Source organism: Pelodiscus sinensis, chromosome 21 (assembly GCF_052426305.1).
Source record: "Pelodiscus sinensis isolate ZL-2025 chromosome 21, ASM5242630v1, whole genome shotgun sequence".
NCBI lineage: Eukaryota > Metazoa > Chordata > Testudines > Trionychidae > Pelodiscus > Pelodiscus sinensis.
Genome location: NC_143072.1, coordinates 3872064 through 3885607, shown reverse-complemented (window position 1 = coordinate 3885607; position 13544 = coordinate 3872064). Strand labels below are relative to the sequence as shown.

Below are 13544 nucleotides of genomic sequence, written 5' to 3'. Positions count from 1 at the left end.
CTGGAAACAGCAGGCAAGAGACGAATGGGGAATCTTAAAGGGCAAAGAGAACAGGAACCAAGGGAGAGAATTTGCTAGTGCGTCTACTCATCACACCCTGCAATGACTGAAAGAGTGAGGCCAGCAGGGATGTGAAAGGTTAACCAGTTAACTAGTGGGGACTGGAGCAGCTCCTGTCTGTGGGGGGCCGGGTGCATCACAGGCCGGGGCCACTCCAGCCCATCCTCCCTTTAATGGGTTAACCGGTTAACCTAGTGTTTTCCAAATGGTGCTCCACAGAACCCCAGGGTTCCATGAAGTGAAAGTAAGGGCTCCCGAGACTCGATCACTCCTCCTCCCGGCCCTTAAAGAGATAGAGAGGAGCTGGCACGCAAAGTCACCAGCTCCTTCTCTGGTTTCCTGCCGGCTTTCAGACACCTTCCCTCCCCCACTGCCATTTTGTGTTTCCAAAGCCTGCTCGGGACACGTGTGTCTGCATTTTGGCCCCCAGGTCTCCCTGGTCCACTCCCCAGTGGTGTTTTTGTTGGGTTTTGTTGTTGTTGTTTTGGGGTTTGTTTGGGGTTTTTTTGCAGGTGGGGGGGGTTTGCTTTACAAATCCCGCCCCCCCCCTCGGTTGTAGGGGTTCCTCTAAATTCTTCCGAGTTTGAAAGGATTCTGTGGCCCAATAAATTTGGGAAACACTGGGGGATTTTACATCCCTAGAGGTCAGCCTGAAGTTCTGCTTTAGACACAAAACCCATATTTTGTTTACATTTCATACTGTCACTCACTAGGGCGGGAAAGGATGTCAGAGGAGATGGCTGCTTGAAAAGTTTTCTGCTCTTTCCACTAAGGCCGTCAAGCTGTTTCTAAGGCTCTCTCCTCCCCGCTAGACAAACCTTCTCTTTTATTGACATTCATCTTGATAGCTGCCAATTCCCGTCAGTATTTCAGGAAAGGCTGAGCTAAATGAGAGTGCTCAAGTGAGGTCCGTGTGCTGAGAAACGCTGCTCAGTAGATAAGAGGCTTTTCATACCTTTCAGTGATGTCTGCTTTAGATTATTTTAGATCCTTTCTAAACGGGCAACTAGACTATAAATCAGAGGCATTTTCAGGGACACTCTACAATGCACGCCAGCTGGAGGAGCTTTCGCTGGTGGAAAAAAGCCTTGGACCTTTCAAGAATTCAAGGCAGTTATCAGATTTCTCCCCATTTCAAGCATCTGCTGCACAGTCAGACCCCCACCATCAATTATTATGGCTCCATTCTTGCAACAGCAGAAATTTAAGCAAAGAGCTTAGATAGAACTTCAAGTGCCTTGGCCTGCCTCTGTGGGTGAGTTGTAGTTTTGACTTAACACAGTGGTTTATCTACGATCTATTTGAGAGAGTTTGTCTGTGTATCTGTGTGCCTGTTTGTTCAAGAACTCCTTTAGAACGGTAAGAGGCAGGACCACCAAATTTAGTATACAGGTTCCTTTTACCGTAACTTAAAGCAAGGTCAGGGTTTGGCTGTGCCGGGACAATGGGATGTGCCTGGAACGGGATTGCTTCTCAGAAAACCGTACAAGAAGAGACACAGAATCACCAGGCAGGTGAAAGGAGCTAGCTGGGGGCATACCTCCCCCCCCCCCCAGTCTGTGACTGCCCCAGCCCTGAGCTCCCACCCCTCCAGCCACCCTTTAGGGAGGGGCTCATGCTACCCTTCCACCCCCACGAATTTGTATGGGAATTTTGCTGTCTGTTCACCTTTGTCAGGGAGCAGGGGGAAAGTGCACAGTTTGCTGCATTCCTCACTCTGGCTGGAGAGAACTTGGACCTGACCCATCCAGAGGACATGCTCCCCCCTCCCAGCTGTGCCTGCTGGAGCTGCAGCAGCCATGGAGAGGCGCTTCTTATCTGGCCCCAAGCTGCCGTGGTCAGAAAGGGCTGGGGTCGTCCTGTCTCCCCGGGACAGCCTGCTACTGAACCCCTCCTCCCCAGCCCTACCCCAGAGCAATGATTCCAATGAAGCATGGACATTTTCATTTTATTTTCCAAAAATGCCAGGTACACCTTCTAGTTATCAACAATTCATAGCTTCACTGGCAGCCTTCAAGCAATGACAACTGCATTTGGTCTTTATGGGTACGTCTAGACTACATGCCTCTGTCGCCAGAGGCATGTAGATTAGGCTACCAGGCATAGGAAAATGAAGCGGCGATTTAAATAATCGCCGCTTCATTTAAATTTGCATGGCTGCCGCGCTGAGCCGACAAACAGCTGATCAGCTGTTTGTCGGCTCAGCGCGGTAGTCTGGACGCGCGGGTGTCGACATCAAAGGCATTTGTCGACCACCCACGTACGCCTCCTGGGATGAGGCATACCTGGGTGGTCGACAAATGCCTTTGATGTCAACACCCGCGCGTCCAGACTACCGCGCTGAGCCGACAAACAGCTGATCAGCTGTTTGTCGGCTCAGCGCGGCAGCCATGCAAATTTAAATGAAGCGGCGATTATTTAAATTGCCGCTTCATTTTCCTATGCCTGGTAGCCTAATCTACGTGTCTCTGGAGACAGAGGCATGTAGTCTAGACGTACCCTTAGTGTGTAGCACTTAGCGTCTGAGACCACCCTATTTTGTATACCTTCTACATCAGGGCTACTCAACTTTGGAAGCCCTGGGGGCCACAGTGATACTCACAGCACATGTCGAGGGCCGCAACTTAAGTGTGGTTGCATATACATGCAAATATATATGCAAATATATGTAAATAGCTTCTTTCACACTGACGGCGTGCATACAAAGATTAAGGCAAGACTACACAACACGCAGGCCCCATTTAAGTCAGTTCTGCTGATATTAATAAAATGCAATAGTTACCCGATTTCCAGCCATATGACAGCACTTTTAGGGTATGTCTAGACTATAGGCTTTTGTCGACAGAAGCTTTGTCGACAGATGCTGTCGACAAAGCCTCTGTCGACAAAGAGCATCTAGGCTACTGCCAGTTCTGTCGACAAATCAAGCCGCTTTTTCGACAGAGAGTCTAGACGCTCTCTTTTGAAAAAGCACAGTGTGGATGCAATAGCACCTTTTGACGACAGAACTCTGTCGACAAAAGGCATTATTCCTCGTAGAACGAGGTTTACCACCGTCGACAAAACTGCCACGTTCTGTCGACTTACGGTCAACAGAACTCGGCGGTAGTATAGACACAGGTATAGTTTTGTCGACAAAAGCCCACTTTTCTCGACAAAACCCTGTAGTCTAGACACACCCTTAATGAGCAATGCCAGTCCAGGAATTTAACTACTAAAATGCATATCGACAGAAGACCATTATATCGACTCTTTTTTTGTTATGGCTCCCACCCACGGGCCACAAACAAACGGGCCGAGTAGCCCTGTTCTACATTCTGCTTCATCTCAGAATTAGTTCACATCTGTTGTGTGAATGGGATGTAAACACCTGCAACTCTTTTTAAATGCCTTATGCCGGGTGGAGGCTCACTTGCAAAACTGAAAAGCTTGAGACTGATAGTTAGCAGAAGGTAGATTTCTCAGCTTACAATAAGCCAGGGTGAAAGATCTCAGCCTGTTCCACTCCCCCCCACCTCCCCAAAAAGAGAGAGTACCAGTACAGAAAGGGAAAAATCTTGTACAAAACCCAGTGCACAAGTTAGATTAGACCCCAGGCATGCCTTGCTGGTACAGCTGGCACAAATGCAGGGACTAATCCAAGCAGACGCTGGGCCTGGCAGCTTTATAAAACTAATATTTTCACTAGAATGAACTGTTCTTGAGCAATTTCTCCAACGGATTAAGCACAAATATGGTTTCCATCAACACTAGGCACACGCGTGCATGCACACATGCAGTTTATTTTTGCCATCTAATTTCTATTACACCAGACGTTAATATTTAGTGCAGCCAGCACGTGCAAAAAAATCTGCTCTCCATTTGTGTCTGACCTCCTATATCGGGGTAGGCAAAAGGGCCTCCGTGGGCAGGATGTGGCCTGCCAAATGGGTTGATCCGGCCCACGTTGATCCGGCCCTGCCACCCCCCTGCCCTCCGGCCAAATCAGAGCCTGGGGGCAAGAGGAAGCACACAAAGTTTCCTCCGCCCTGCCAGGAGCACGTGGTGCTTAGAAGCGCAACAAGCTCCTGGCAGGGTGGGAGGAGACTTGGCATGCTTCCCTGCCCCCAAACCCTGATTGGCCTGGGGGCAGAATGGGGAGCCCAGGAAGTCTCCTCCCACTGCTAGGGGCATGGATGCCTAGGGGGAAACCCTGGGTGGGGGAGCAAAGACTTCATGTGCTCCCCCACCCCCAGATCAATCCTGGTCTGTGGATGTGGAAGCATGGAAGTATCCTAGCCCCGCCCCTTCCACCTGAGGCCCCGCCCTTTCCAGAGTGGCCCCAGGCCTCTTCAAAAATTTCTGAATTGGCCCCAGTAAAAAAATGATTGCCCACTCCTATCATATATCCTTCTGCAGCCACCATGAGTAGTGACACGACACAGATGCACGTTCCACACCCGTGCAGGATATATCCTGCTGCAAAAATCCAGCAGCAGAGGGCCAAAGGGCTGGAGTTTAGTGGCTGCGTGTTGCTGGTCGGAACAGATTGGCATATCCTGATATTGCTGGTGTTTTGTTTCCGAATGCCTTTTAAGTGTTTGATGGAACCATAGTGCTATTAAACAAAACCTCCACGCAAATAACGCATTGCAGACAATTGTCTTTATATGTGAATCCGAACGCTAGGTATGAAGGATCATATTTTTGACACACCGTTTTCTTCCTTTTTTGTTCTAGGAAGATGTATCACATTGTTGAGAAATAGAAATGTTTACGTGTACTTCCCTTGTTGATGGTACTGGCTCCTCAGAAGTACTATTTTCACTCACTTCTGCCTTTTTTATAAAGAAATGTAACTTACTCTGTTTATTCATATCGGTGGAAATAATAAATTCAATAAATTATCATGCGTGTTGGCTACTGTCAAGCAGCTGACTGACAGCATAGCCGCCATGCCGGCGTAGCGCATACATGGCACTTCATTGTTAGTTTCTACGCTGCCGTATGGATAGGAAAAGAAGAAGATTAGAGACGAGAGGGGAGGCTAACACAATATTAGCCAACCTTGCTGAGATGTAGAAATAAAATTATGTTTCAGTATTTTTCATTACTGTTATCATCGTAACATGGTTAATTATTGTAAAACTTGGAATTATTTTTCCACACTGTCGCGGCACACCTGCAAGTTGTTCACGGAACACCAGTGTTCTGCAGAACATAGTTTAAGAAACGAAAGTGTCCGTCTGCTATGTACATTGGACAAATGTCTCAGACACTTTGCCAAAGGATCAATGCCCACAAAACAGATATCAGACAGGATCACAAAGAAAAAACAGTTTCTTGACATTTCAACCAGAAAGGACACTGTCTCAACGACTTAACTACCTGCATCCTGCTACAAAGACCTTTTAAATCTGCACTTGAAAGGGAATCCTCTGAACTGTCATTCATGCTAAAATTCGACACTTTACATCTGAGTCTAAACAAAGGATCTAGTTATCTTACCCATTACAAAGATAGTTTCCCTAATTATCACCTCTAATATCATTAGCCCACAGACATTCACCTCCCCCTCCCCATCCCCCTTCTGTTCTGAAATTTGATTTGTCCTTTTCAAATGTGTTCATTTTTTTAAATTGTATCCTTTGGTATATATGGTTGTGACTATTTTCTTCCACTATTTTATCTGAGGAAGTGGGTCTGGCCCATGATAGCTCATCACCTAATAAACCATCTTGTTAGTCTTTAAAGTGCTACATTGTCCTGTATTTTGCTTCAGCTACACCAGACTAACACAGCTACATTTCTATTACTGATCTAGACAGTACTGGGTCCTGCCATGAGGGCAGGGGACTGGACTCGATGACCTCTCGAGGTCCCTTCCAGTCCTAGTATTCTATCACTTGCAATCTCAGAGAAAAGAAAATGACTGATAACGAAATTTTCCTCTCTTACTCAGGACATGCCCACTGACCTGGCACCTGGCAAAGAAAATTCAGGAAGGAAGGAAGATCACACTGATAGGGCTTAATACTGGTCTTGCCTCTGCACAGGAGCGAGTCCAGTCACTCACCGGAGCACGGAGCTTACATCTCCGGAAGGCTGCATGTGATGGAGCCAAATTACCACCATGCAGGCGGTGGCCACCTGAGTGTAGCTCACAAGGTTCCCACCTGCCCAATTCTCTGCCTTGTAAGATTCCAAGAAAGCAGCTGCTGAGCATCAAGCTGTGAAATCTTTGAATATTTGTCCCCTCCAACTTGTGACAGCAGACGGGGGTTTGGTTTGCTCAATGCTCTGGTCCAATTCAGGTAGATCGTCGAGGCTGCCGTTTATTCCAGGTTTTCTCTTCACTTGTGTTGGCAGGGAGTAGAAAGAAGGAAAGGAGAACAATTCTCTGATTCAAGGAGCTCACTTTTGATGGGCAGGGGAAGAGATATCCTCAATGCTGCTATGTCTGAATGAAAAGTGCAGAATTGCGTTGTGATAGATAGTGCACCCAGCCCAGAAATTCTCCCTGCTCAAGTAGCTACTAGGATAAAACCATTCATAAAGACCAGGGCGAGGGGTGAGGGAATCTCTCTTTCTGGATTAGTTTCTGTTCCTGAAAGAGAAGCTCTAGAGCTTCACAGAGCTCTTCTTCAGGTCTGGGAAAGGTAAGCCAAGTGTCACAGCTAAACACAAGGCGAGACCCATTGTTTCACAAAGTTTGTTGAGGAAATTTGTTGAGGTAAAGTCAACATGGTTCCTGTAAAGGGCAATCATGCCTTACTAATCTACTAGAGTTCTCTAAGGGGTCAACAAACATGTGGACAAAGGAGATCCAGTGGACATAATGTGCTTAGATTTCCACAAAGCCTTTGACAAGTCCCTCATCAAAGGCTCTTAAGTAAAGTAAGCTGTCATGGGATAAGAAGGAAGTTCCTCTAATGGATTGATAAATGGTTAAAAGACAGGAAACAAAGTGTAGGAATAAATGGTCAGTTTTCAAAATGGAGAGAAATAACTCGTGGTGTCCCCCAAGGGTCCGAATTATAAATGATCTGGAGAAAGGGGGTAAACAGTGAGGTTGCAAAATTTGCAAATGATACTAAACTGCTCAAGATCATTAAGACCAAAGAGACTGTGAAGAGTGTCAAACAGATCTCACAAAACGAAGTGATTGGGTGACAAAATGGCAAAATAAATGTAATGTTGATAAATGTAAAGTAATGCACATTGGAAAAAATAATCGCAACTATACAGCCTCTTCCCGACTTACGAACCGGTTACGGACCAAGCAATTTGTCCTAACTCGGTTCGTTCATAAGTCGGACCCCATAGAGTTACACGCGACCGTGCTGTTCGTAAACGCAGATTGTGTTCGTAACTCTGGGTCCGCCATGTACGACAGCTTTGGTCGTAACTGCGAATGGTCGTAAGTCAACCGTTTGCAACTCGGGGACCGGCTGTACATATAAAATGATGGGGATAAACTTAGCTATAACTACTCAAGAGAGAGATCTTGGAGTCAGTGTGGATAGTTCTCTGAATACTTCCACTCAATGTGCACAGCAGTCCAAAAAGCAAACAGAATGTTAGGAATCATTAAAAAAGGGACAGAGAATAAGATAGAGAATATCTTATTGCCTCTATATAAATCCATGGTATGCCCACATCTGGAATACTGGGCACAGATGTGGTCGCCTCATCTCAAAAAAGATAGACTGGCATTGGAATAGGTTAAAAAAAGAGCAACAAAAATGATTAGGGATTTGGAATGGGTGCCATTTGAAGAGAGATTAAAAAGACTTGGACTACTCATCTTAGAAAAGAGGAGAGTAAGGGGGGGATACGATAGAGGTCTGTAAAATCATGACTGGTGTGGAAAAAGTGAATGTTATTTACTTGTTCCCATAACATAAGGACTAGGGGTCAATAAATTAAATTAATAGGTAGCAGGTTTTAAACAAACAAAAGGAAGTTTTTCTTTACATAGCACACAGTCAACCTGTGGAACTCCTTGCCAAAGGATGTTGTGAAGACCAGGACTTTAACAGGGTTCCAGAAAGAACTAGATACATTCATGGAGGCTAGGTCCATCAATGGCTATTAGCTGGGATGGGTAGAAATGGTGTCCCTAGCCTCTGTTTGTCAGAGGCTGGAACTGGATGGCAAAGGAGGGCCCACTTGATGATTACTTGTTCTGTTCAATCCCTGTGGGGCATCTGAGATGGCCACTGTCGGCAGACAGGATACTGAGCTAGATGGACCTTTGGTCTGACCCAGTCTGGCCGTTCTTATGTTATGAGGCTAGCAATACTTGTCAGGTCCCTGGGCAAAGTGTGTGTGTGTGTGTGTGTGTGTGTGTGTGTGTGTGTGTGTGTGTGTGTGTGTTGGGGGGCAGGATTAGGACAACCAGGGCTGGGACAAGCAGTCCTTAGCGCAGCCCAGATGCACCGCACCATAGCCTCCCTCTCCTCTCTGACAGTCCTCCAATCTCCCGGAGCAGACCACCCAGCGCTCCAGCGGGGATTTAAAAGCGCCTGGGCTTCCAGCCACTGTTGCTGTGGCAGTGGCAGCCTGCATAAGGGGTTAACACATGATGCAAGTAACCAATTCAAATGAAGTGGGCAATTAGCGCTTCTTTTGTCAGAGGACAAAGGAGGATTAGGAGGTTAGGAAGTGTAGTAATGAGTCATAAAACCAAGGATCTGTTCCTCTGTTGCACAGGACCATTTTCAGCATCTAGCAGAGGTTGTGAATGTGCGTTCCCAAGGTCCCTGAAAGCTATTCCTAAATGGGTTAGTGCCCGTGCTCTGGCTTTCCGAGACCAGGGATGTACGTGCAGTTGGCAGCTCCTCGCACTCCCGCTCAGAGCCTTCCGTCATTCCAAGCAGGATGCTTCTCTCTGAGCCTCTCCCTAAGGTCCTTGCGCCATGTGAGTGCGGCTCCTGAAGCACATGGAGACCAGGCAAGAGGCTTCCAGGAAACCTCAGGCCACCCTACGCAGTAGCTTCATCTCAGCAAGGCCTCAGCTCTGTGCGGAGTTTGAGTGCTTGGGAAGAGACATCTGTGCATAACCCTCGCCCCGAGTAAGCTTGGAGTGGACTCCCTCTCCTTTCTCCTCCGGGCCTACAGCGAGATTAGTTCCATTTCACCAAGGAGTCAAAAAAAACAGAAAGGAAAATGTCCTTCTACGGACCCTGAAGCTAGTTCTGTGGGGGCGAAACACCGGGTCAGGAGCGCTACCTCACACCCTGCTCCAGAAGTCTGAAGAAGGCACTGAATGTAGAGTAACCTCGGAACGGGGGGAAGGGTGAGAGGAAGGGAGAAGTTTGCTGCGGCCTATGGCACAGATGACACAGACAGAACAGGGTGGCTCTGGCCCACTGACAGGGGGCAAAAAGGGGGCATTCAGGCCCACTGGCAGCATTCAGCCCCACCCTTTCCACCCAAGGACTCACCCTTTATGGGAGCACGGAGCTGGCCCCACACACACCTTGCCCAGATGCCCAGCAATTCTGCTGGACCCTTGGGATATTGTAACACTTATCTCCCACTCTCTTTGCCTGGTTCTCCCTTTGCCTGCAGGTTTCCCCTTGCTGCTTTGAGTGTCTTGCTGAGCCTCTGCAGTAAAGAACCAAGATAGCAGATCCAAAAGCGCCTGCATCATCATTCCACCCCATTCCTGAGACCTCATGACTCTGCCGGCCTCCTCCCATGGGGCGATGGTGGGGATCCAAGGGAAGAGCACAAACGTTTCTTCTCATACCGCGCAGGCTAAGCGTCTTGCCCTTAACCAATAAACACCCTTTACAGTAGTGTAAACAGGCCTCCGAGACAGTGTAAACGTAGCCTGCGTCCATTTTAAGGATCCTTTACACAGCTGGTGCAGCATGAGAAGGCTCTTGTGTAAAACAGAGTCAGGCTCATAGGCAGCTAAGACAAGTTACAGTCCCGCACTACAGCCACCACTGGAAAAAGGCAGACTTGGGCCTACAGTCGCATCCCTCTCTGCTGACTACAGAAAAGAGGCCTAAGCCATTCATCCGTGGCACTGCCACGTGGAAAATGAATATCACACAACAAAGTAGCAAGAAAACCAAAGACATCACTTGAGTGTGTCATTAGCATCCGATAGTCACCTCAGCCGCACGTGAAACGCACTATTCGGTGCCACGCACGGAGGATACTTACTGCAGAACTTGTGAAAATCCATTTGCAGTTCTTTCCTCGTGTTCATAAAGATTCTCCCCTTCTCTGTCCCGACCACGTAGGTACTTTCATCATGAACGGCAATGCAGGCTACCTCGGCATTTAGTTTGGAAAGTGCAGAACACTGGGGAGGTAGGAAACGTCGCTGGGTTAGAAAAGGCAAAATGTAAAGCATCTCGTGCTTTCACATTGTCATCTATCAATGTAGTGTGTGTTTGCCGAGTTGTTTCTATTCCATATATTCACTGGAAATAGCTCCGGACTTTACTTTTTCCAAAAGTCAAGACAGTCTCCTTGTATATTTAATCAAAACAGAAATTACAGGCTATTAGGGTCCAAAGTTCCCTCTAATTTTTCCATCCATGTGCGGAATACATTTTGTTATATGCACCACAGTGTGTGTGGATGTGCACCACCACCAGAAGAAACACATGCTGCCGGCTGTGGGTGGTCTGCTAATCAGTTGGGCAGCATCTGAATCTCTGCTGGGTGACAAAGTGCTCAGTTTACAGGGAACACTGGTAGGGTCCCTTATCCACCCATTGTTCCTGTCAATGTGTTTCCAATGTGGTTATCGTCTGAATCCTTGTGGCACATAAAAACCTCATTTGAGAGAAGAATGATGCTGCATAAATCCATAACAACAGCTGCCTCCTGCCCCAAAGAGCTTATTATCTAAACAGACAAAGAGTGGACATTTTATTATCCTCATTTGTGTATGGGGAACCGGGAACAAGAAAGACTAAGTGACTTGCTCAAGGTCATGCAGGCTATTTTGTGGCAGGGCCAGACACCGAGCCCTCCTCTTCCAAGTTCTCTCTCCAACACCAGCCTCTCTCTCTTGGACTTCTAAGTGACTCGAATGGAGGGGTTCCTGCCACTTCCTTCCAGACACTCATTGCACATGCACAGCTCACAACCCAAGCCCCAGTAGATTTCAAGTGGCCCAGGAGACTGGTTTCCCAGTTTATCAGACCAGTCCTGTTCAGTTACCTAGAAATATTTGTTAGAACAAAAATTTAAAAACCCTGCTAAAAGGCAGCACTAAGGATATTAAGTATCGGGTTTTTGCATCGACTATTCGATTAGTCGATAGGGTGCCTCTGCCTTTGAAGTGCAGCCAAACGCTGTTGCTGCACTTCAAAGGCGAAAGCGCGGAATCAGCTGGGGACTCCCCCAATGACCCCAGGCTCTATGTAGTGCTGCCGCTTTGAAGTACCCCTCTCTCCCCCACCCCCCGCTGTCTCTATCTGACAGAGGTGGGGGGGGGGGAGTAGGGAAGCGACTAGTTGACTATCCTGTCACCTATCCGATAAGCATTTGCTTTTTCACATCCCTAGGCCGCACAAACAATTTCCCATGCGGACTTGCCTTCCTCTGCACCGTATTCCTCTTTGGAATGCTGGGGTCCTCCTCTCCATGGCCCCTTGGAAATCACTGCCCCTTCTTGCTACACAGCTCTGGTGCAGAGTATGCACCTACCAGGAATGGCACAATCTGTATGTGCGCATGGGAGACACATCGAGTGCTTTTCAGCCTCTAGTCAGCTCCTGTAATAGTCCCCGTATGCTCTTACACCCCATCTCCAAAGGGAGTCCCCCCATCTCTGATTATTACAATCAGGTCTACACCCTATAGGAGAAGCGAAGAGGCCCCGACACGCTGGAGAGAGACCCTCCTAGTTTTGCCATTCAGGACCAAAGGTAGAGTTAAGGGGATAAAACACAATCCCCACTGGACTTGAAGGAGTTTCCACTAGGGATTGCTCTTGATCTTGGGAGCCTTACATCTTACACTGACAACGGCTGGGCAGGGCAGGGCGGGGGCGGGGGGAGTGTCAAGGTTGGCTTTTTATAGCATGACAGCTTGATTGCTTTACCACTGCCTTATCCTACTCCTTCCCTCCCCACCGTGCATCGCAGCATAAACCACCCTGGAAACTCTCCGGGCCGAGGGCTATCTTTTACTGAGCATCCGTACAGCACCTAATACCACGGCCCTGACCTTCCCCTGGCATTCCTAGGCAGGATAGCAACACAAAGAATGGATGGGTTGCCCATTTTTCCTTCCTCCTCAGCATTTATGCTACACAAATTTAGACTCCCTGGGGTTTTGTCTACACTCAGCAGTTTGAAGCACGGCCGTGGCATGAGGAGCAGTCGGGTTCACACTAGGGCAGAGGTGAACCACGGGCGGCCCATTGGGCTCTAGGGGTCGCCCATGAGATGGTTTGTTTACTGTTGCCCATGCAGAGGGTTGCCACATTCTGCTAGTTTCCATCCGCAGAGGTTTCTCCCCTGCCTGCGTGACTATAGGGACAAGCACATAAAACCAGGGCACGGGAAGGGAGGTGCGAGCTGATTGCTCACCACCAGGAGCGGCCTGAGGCCGGCTGCGGCAGCTGGCGCCCCCCACGCACGGCCGTCAACGGCTGTGACGTCATCACGGGGCGCCCGGGCCAGCGGTGCTCTAGGCAACTGCCTAGTTCGCCTAGGCTCACAGGCCGCCCCTGCTCACCACACTGACCATAACGGCCGTGCACTCCCTCTGCACCCAATTCCAGTGCTGCTGCGGTTCCATCGGCACGCCCGCACATTGGAATCAGAGAATCCTAGCGCTGGAAGAGACCTCAGGAGTCATCAAGTCCAGGCCCCTGCCCAAGGCAGGACCAATCCCAGCTAAATCAACCCAGCCAGGGCTTTGTTAAACTGAGACTTAAAAACCTCTAGGGATGGAGATTCCACCACCTCCCTAGGGAACCCATCCCAGTGCTTCACCACCCTCCTAGTGAAACAGTTTTTCCTAATATCCAACCTAGACCTCTCCCACCACAACTTGAGCCCATTGCTCCTCGTTCTGCATCTGTCACTACTGGGAACAGCCTCTCTCCATCCTCTTTGGAACCTCCCTTCAGGAAGCTGAAGGCTGCTATCAGAGCCACCCTCACTCGCTTCTGCAGACTAAACAAACCCAAATCCCTCAGTCTCTCCTCATAGGTCATGTGCTCCAGCCCCCTAATCATTTTGGTTGCCCTCCGCTGGACCCTCTCCAATACGTCCACATCCTTTCTATAGTGGAGAGGCCCAAAACTGGATACAGTACTCCATATGTGGCCTCCCCAGAGCTGAATAAAGGGGAATAATCACATCTCTGGATCTGCTGGCAATGCTCCTCCTAATGCAACCTAATATGCCATTAGCCTTCTTGGCTACCAAAGCACACTGTTGACTCATATCCAGCTTCTCATCCAGTGTAATCCCCAGGTCCTTTTCTGCCAAACTGCTACTTAGCCAGTCGGTTCCCAG

At 48.4% G+C, this 13544-nt stretch overlaps 1 protein-coding gene across 4 annotated transcripts in view; it reads right to left on the bottom strand.

Moving 5' to 3' along the window:
• The window catches only part of GTF2IRD1 (GTF2I repeat domain containing 1), a 205201-nt gene that overhangs the window by 111449 nt on the left and 80208 nt on the right, over nucleotides 1-13544 (bottom strand). For all 4 annotated transcript variants that reach the window (XM_075904296.2, XM_075904297.2, XM_075904298.2 and 1 more), the window contains exon 3: nucleotides 10222-10363. In XM_075904296.2, the coding sequence (XP_075760411.2) occupies nucleotides 10222-10363 (142 nt within the window). The remainder of the gene's footprint in view (nucleotides 1-10221; nucleotides 10364-13544) is intronic.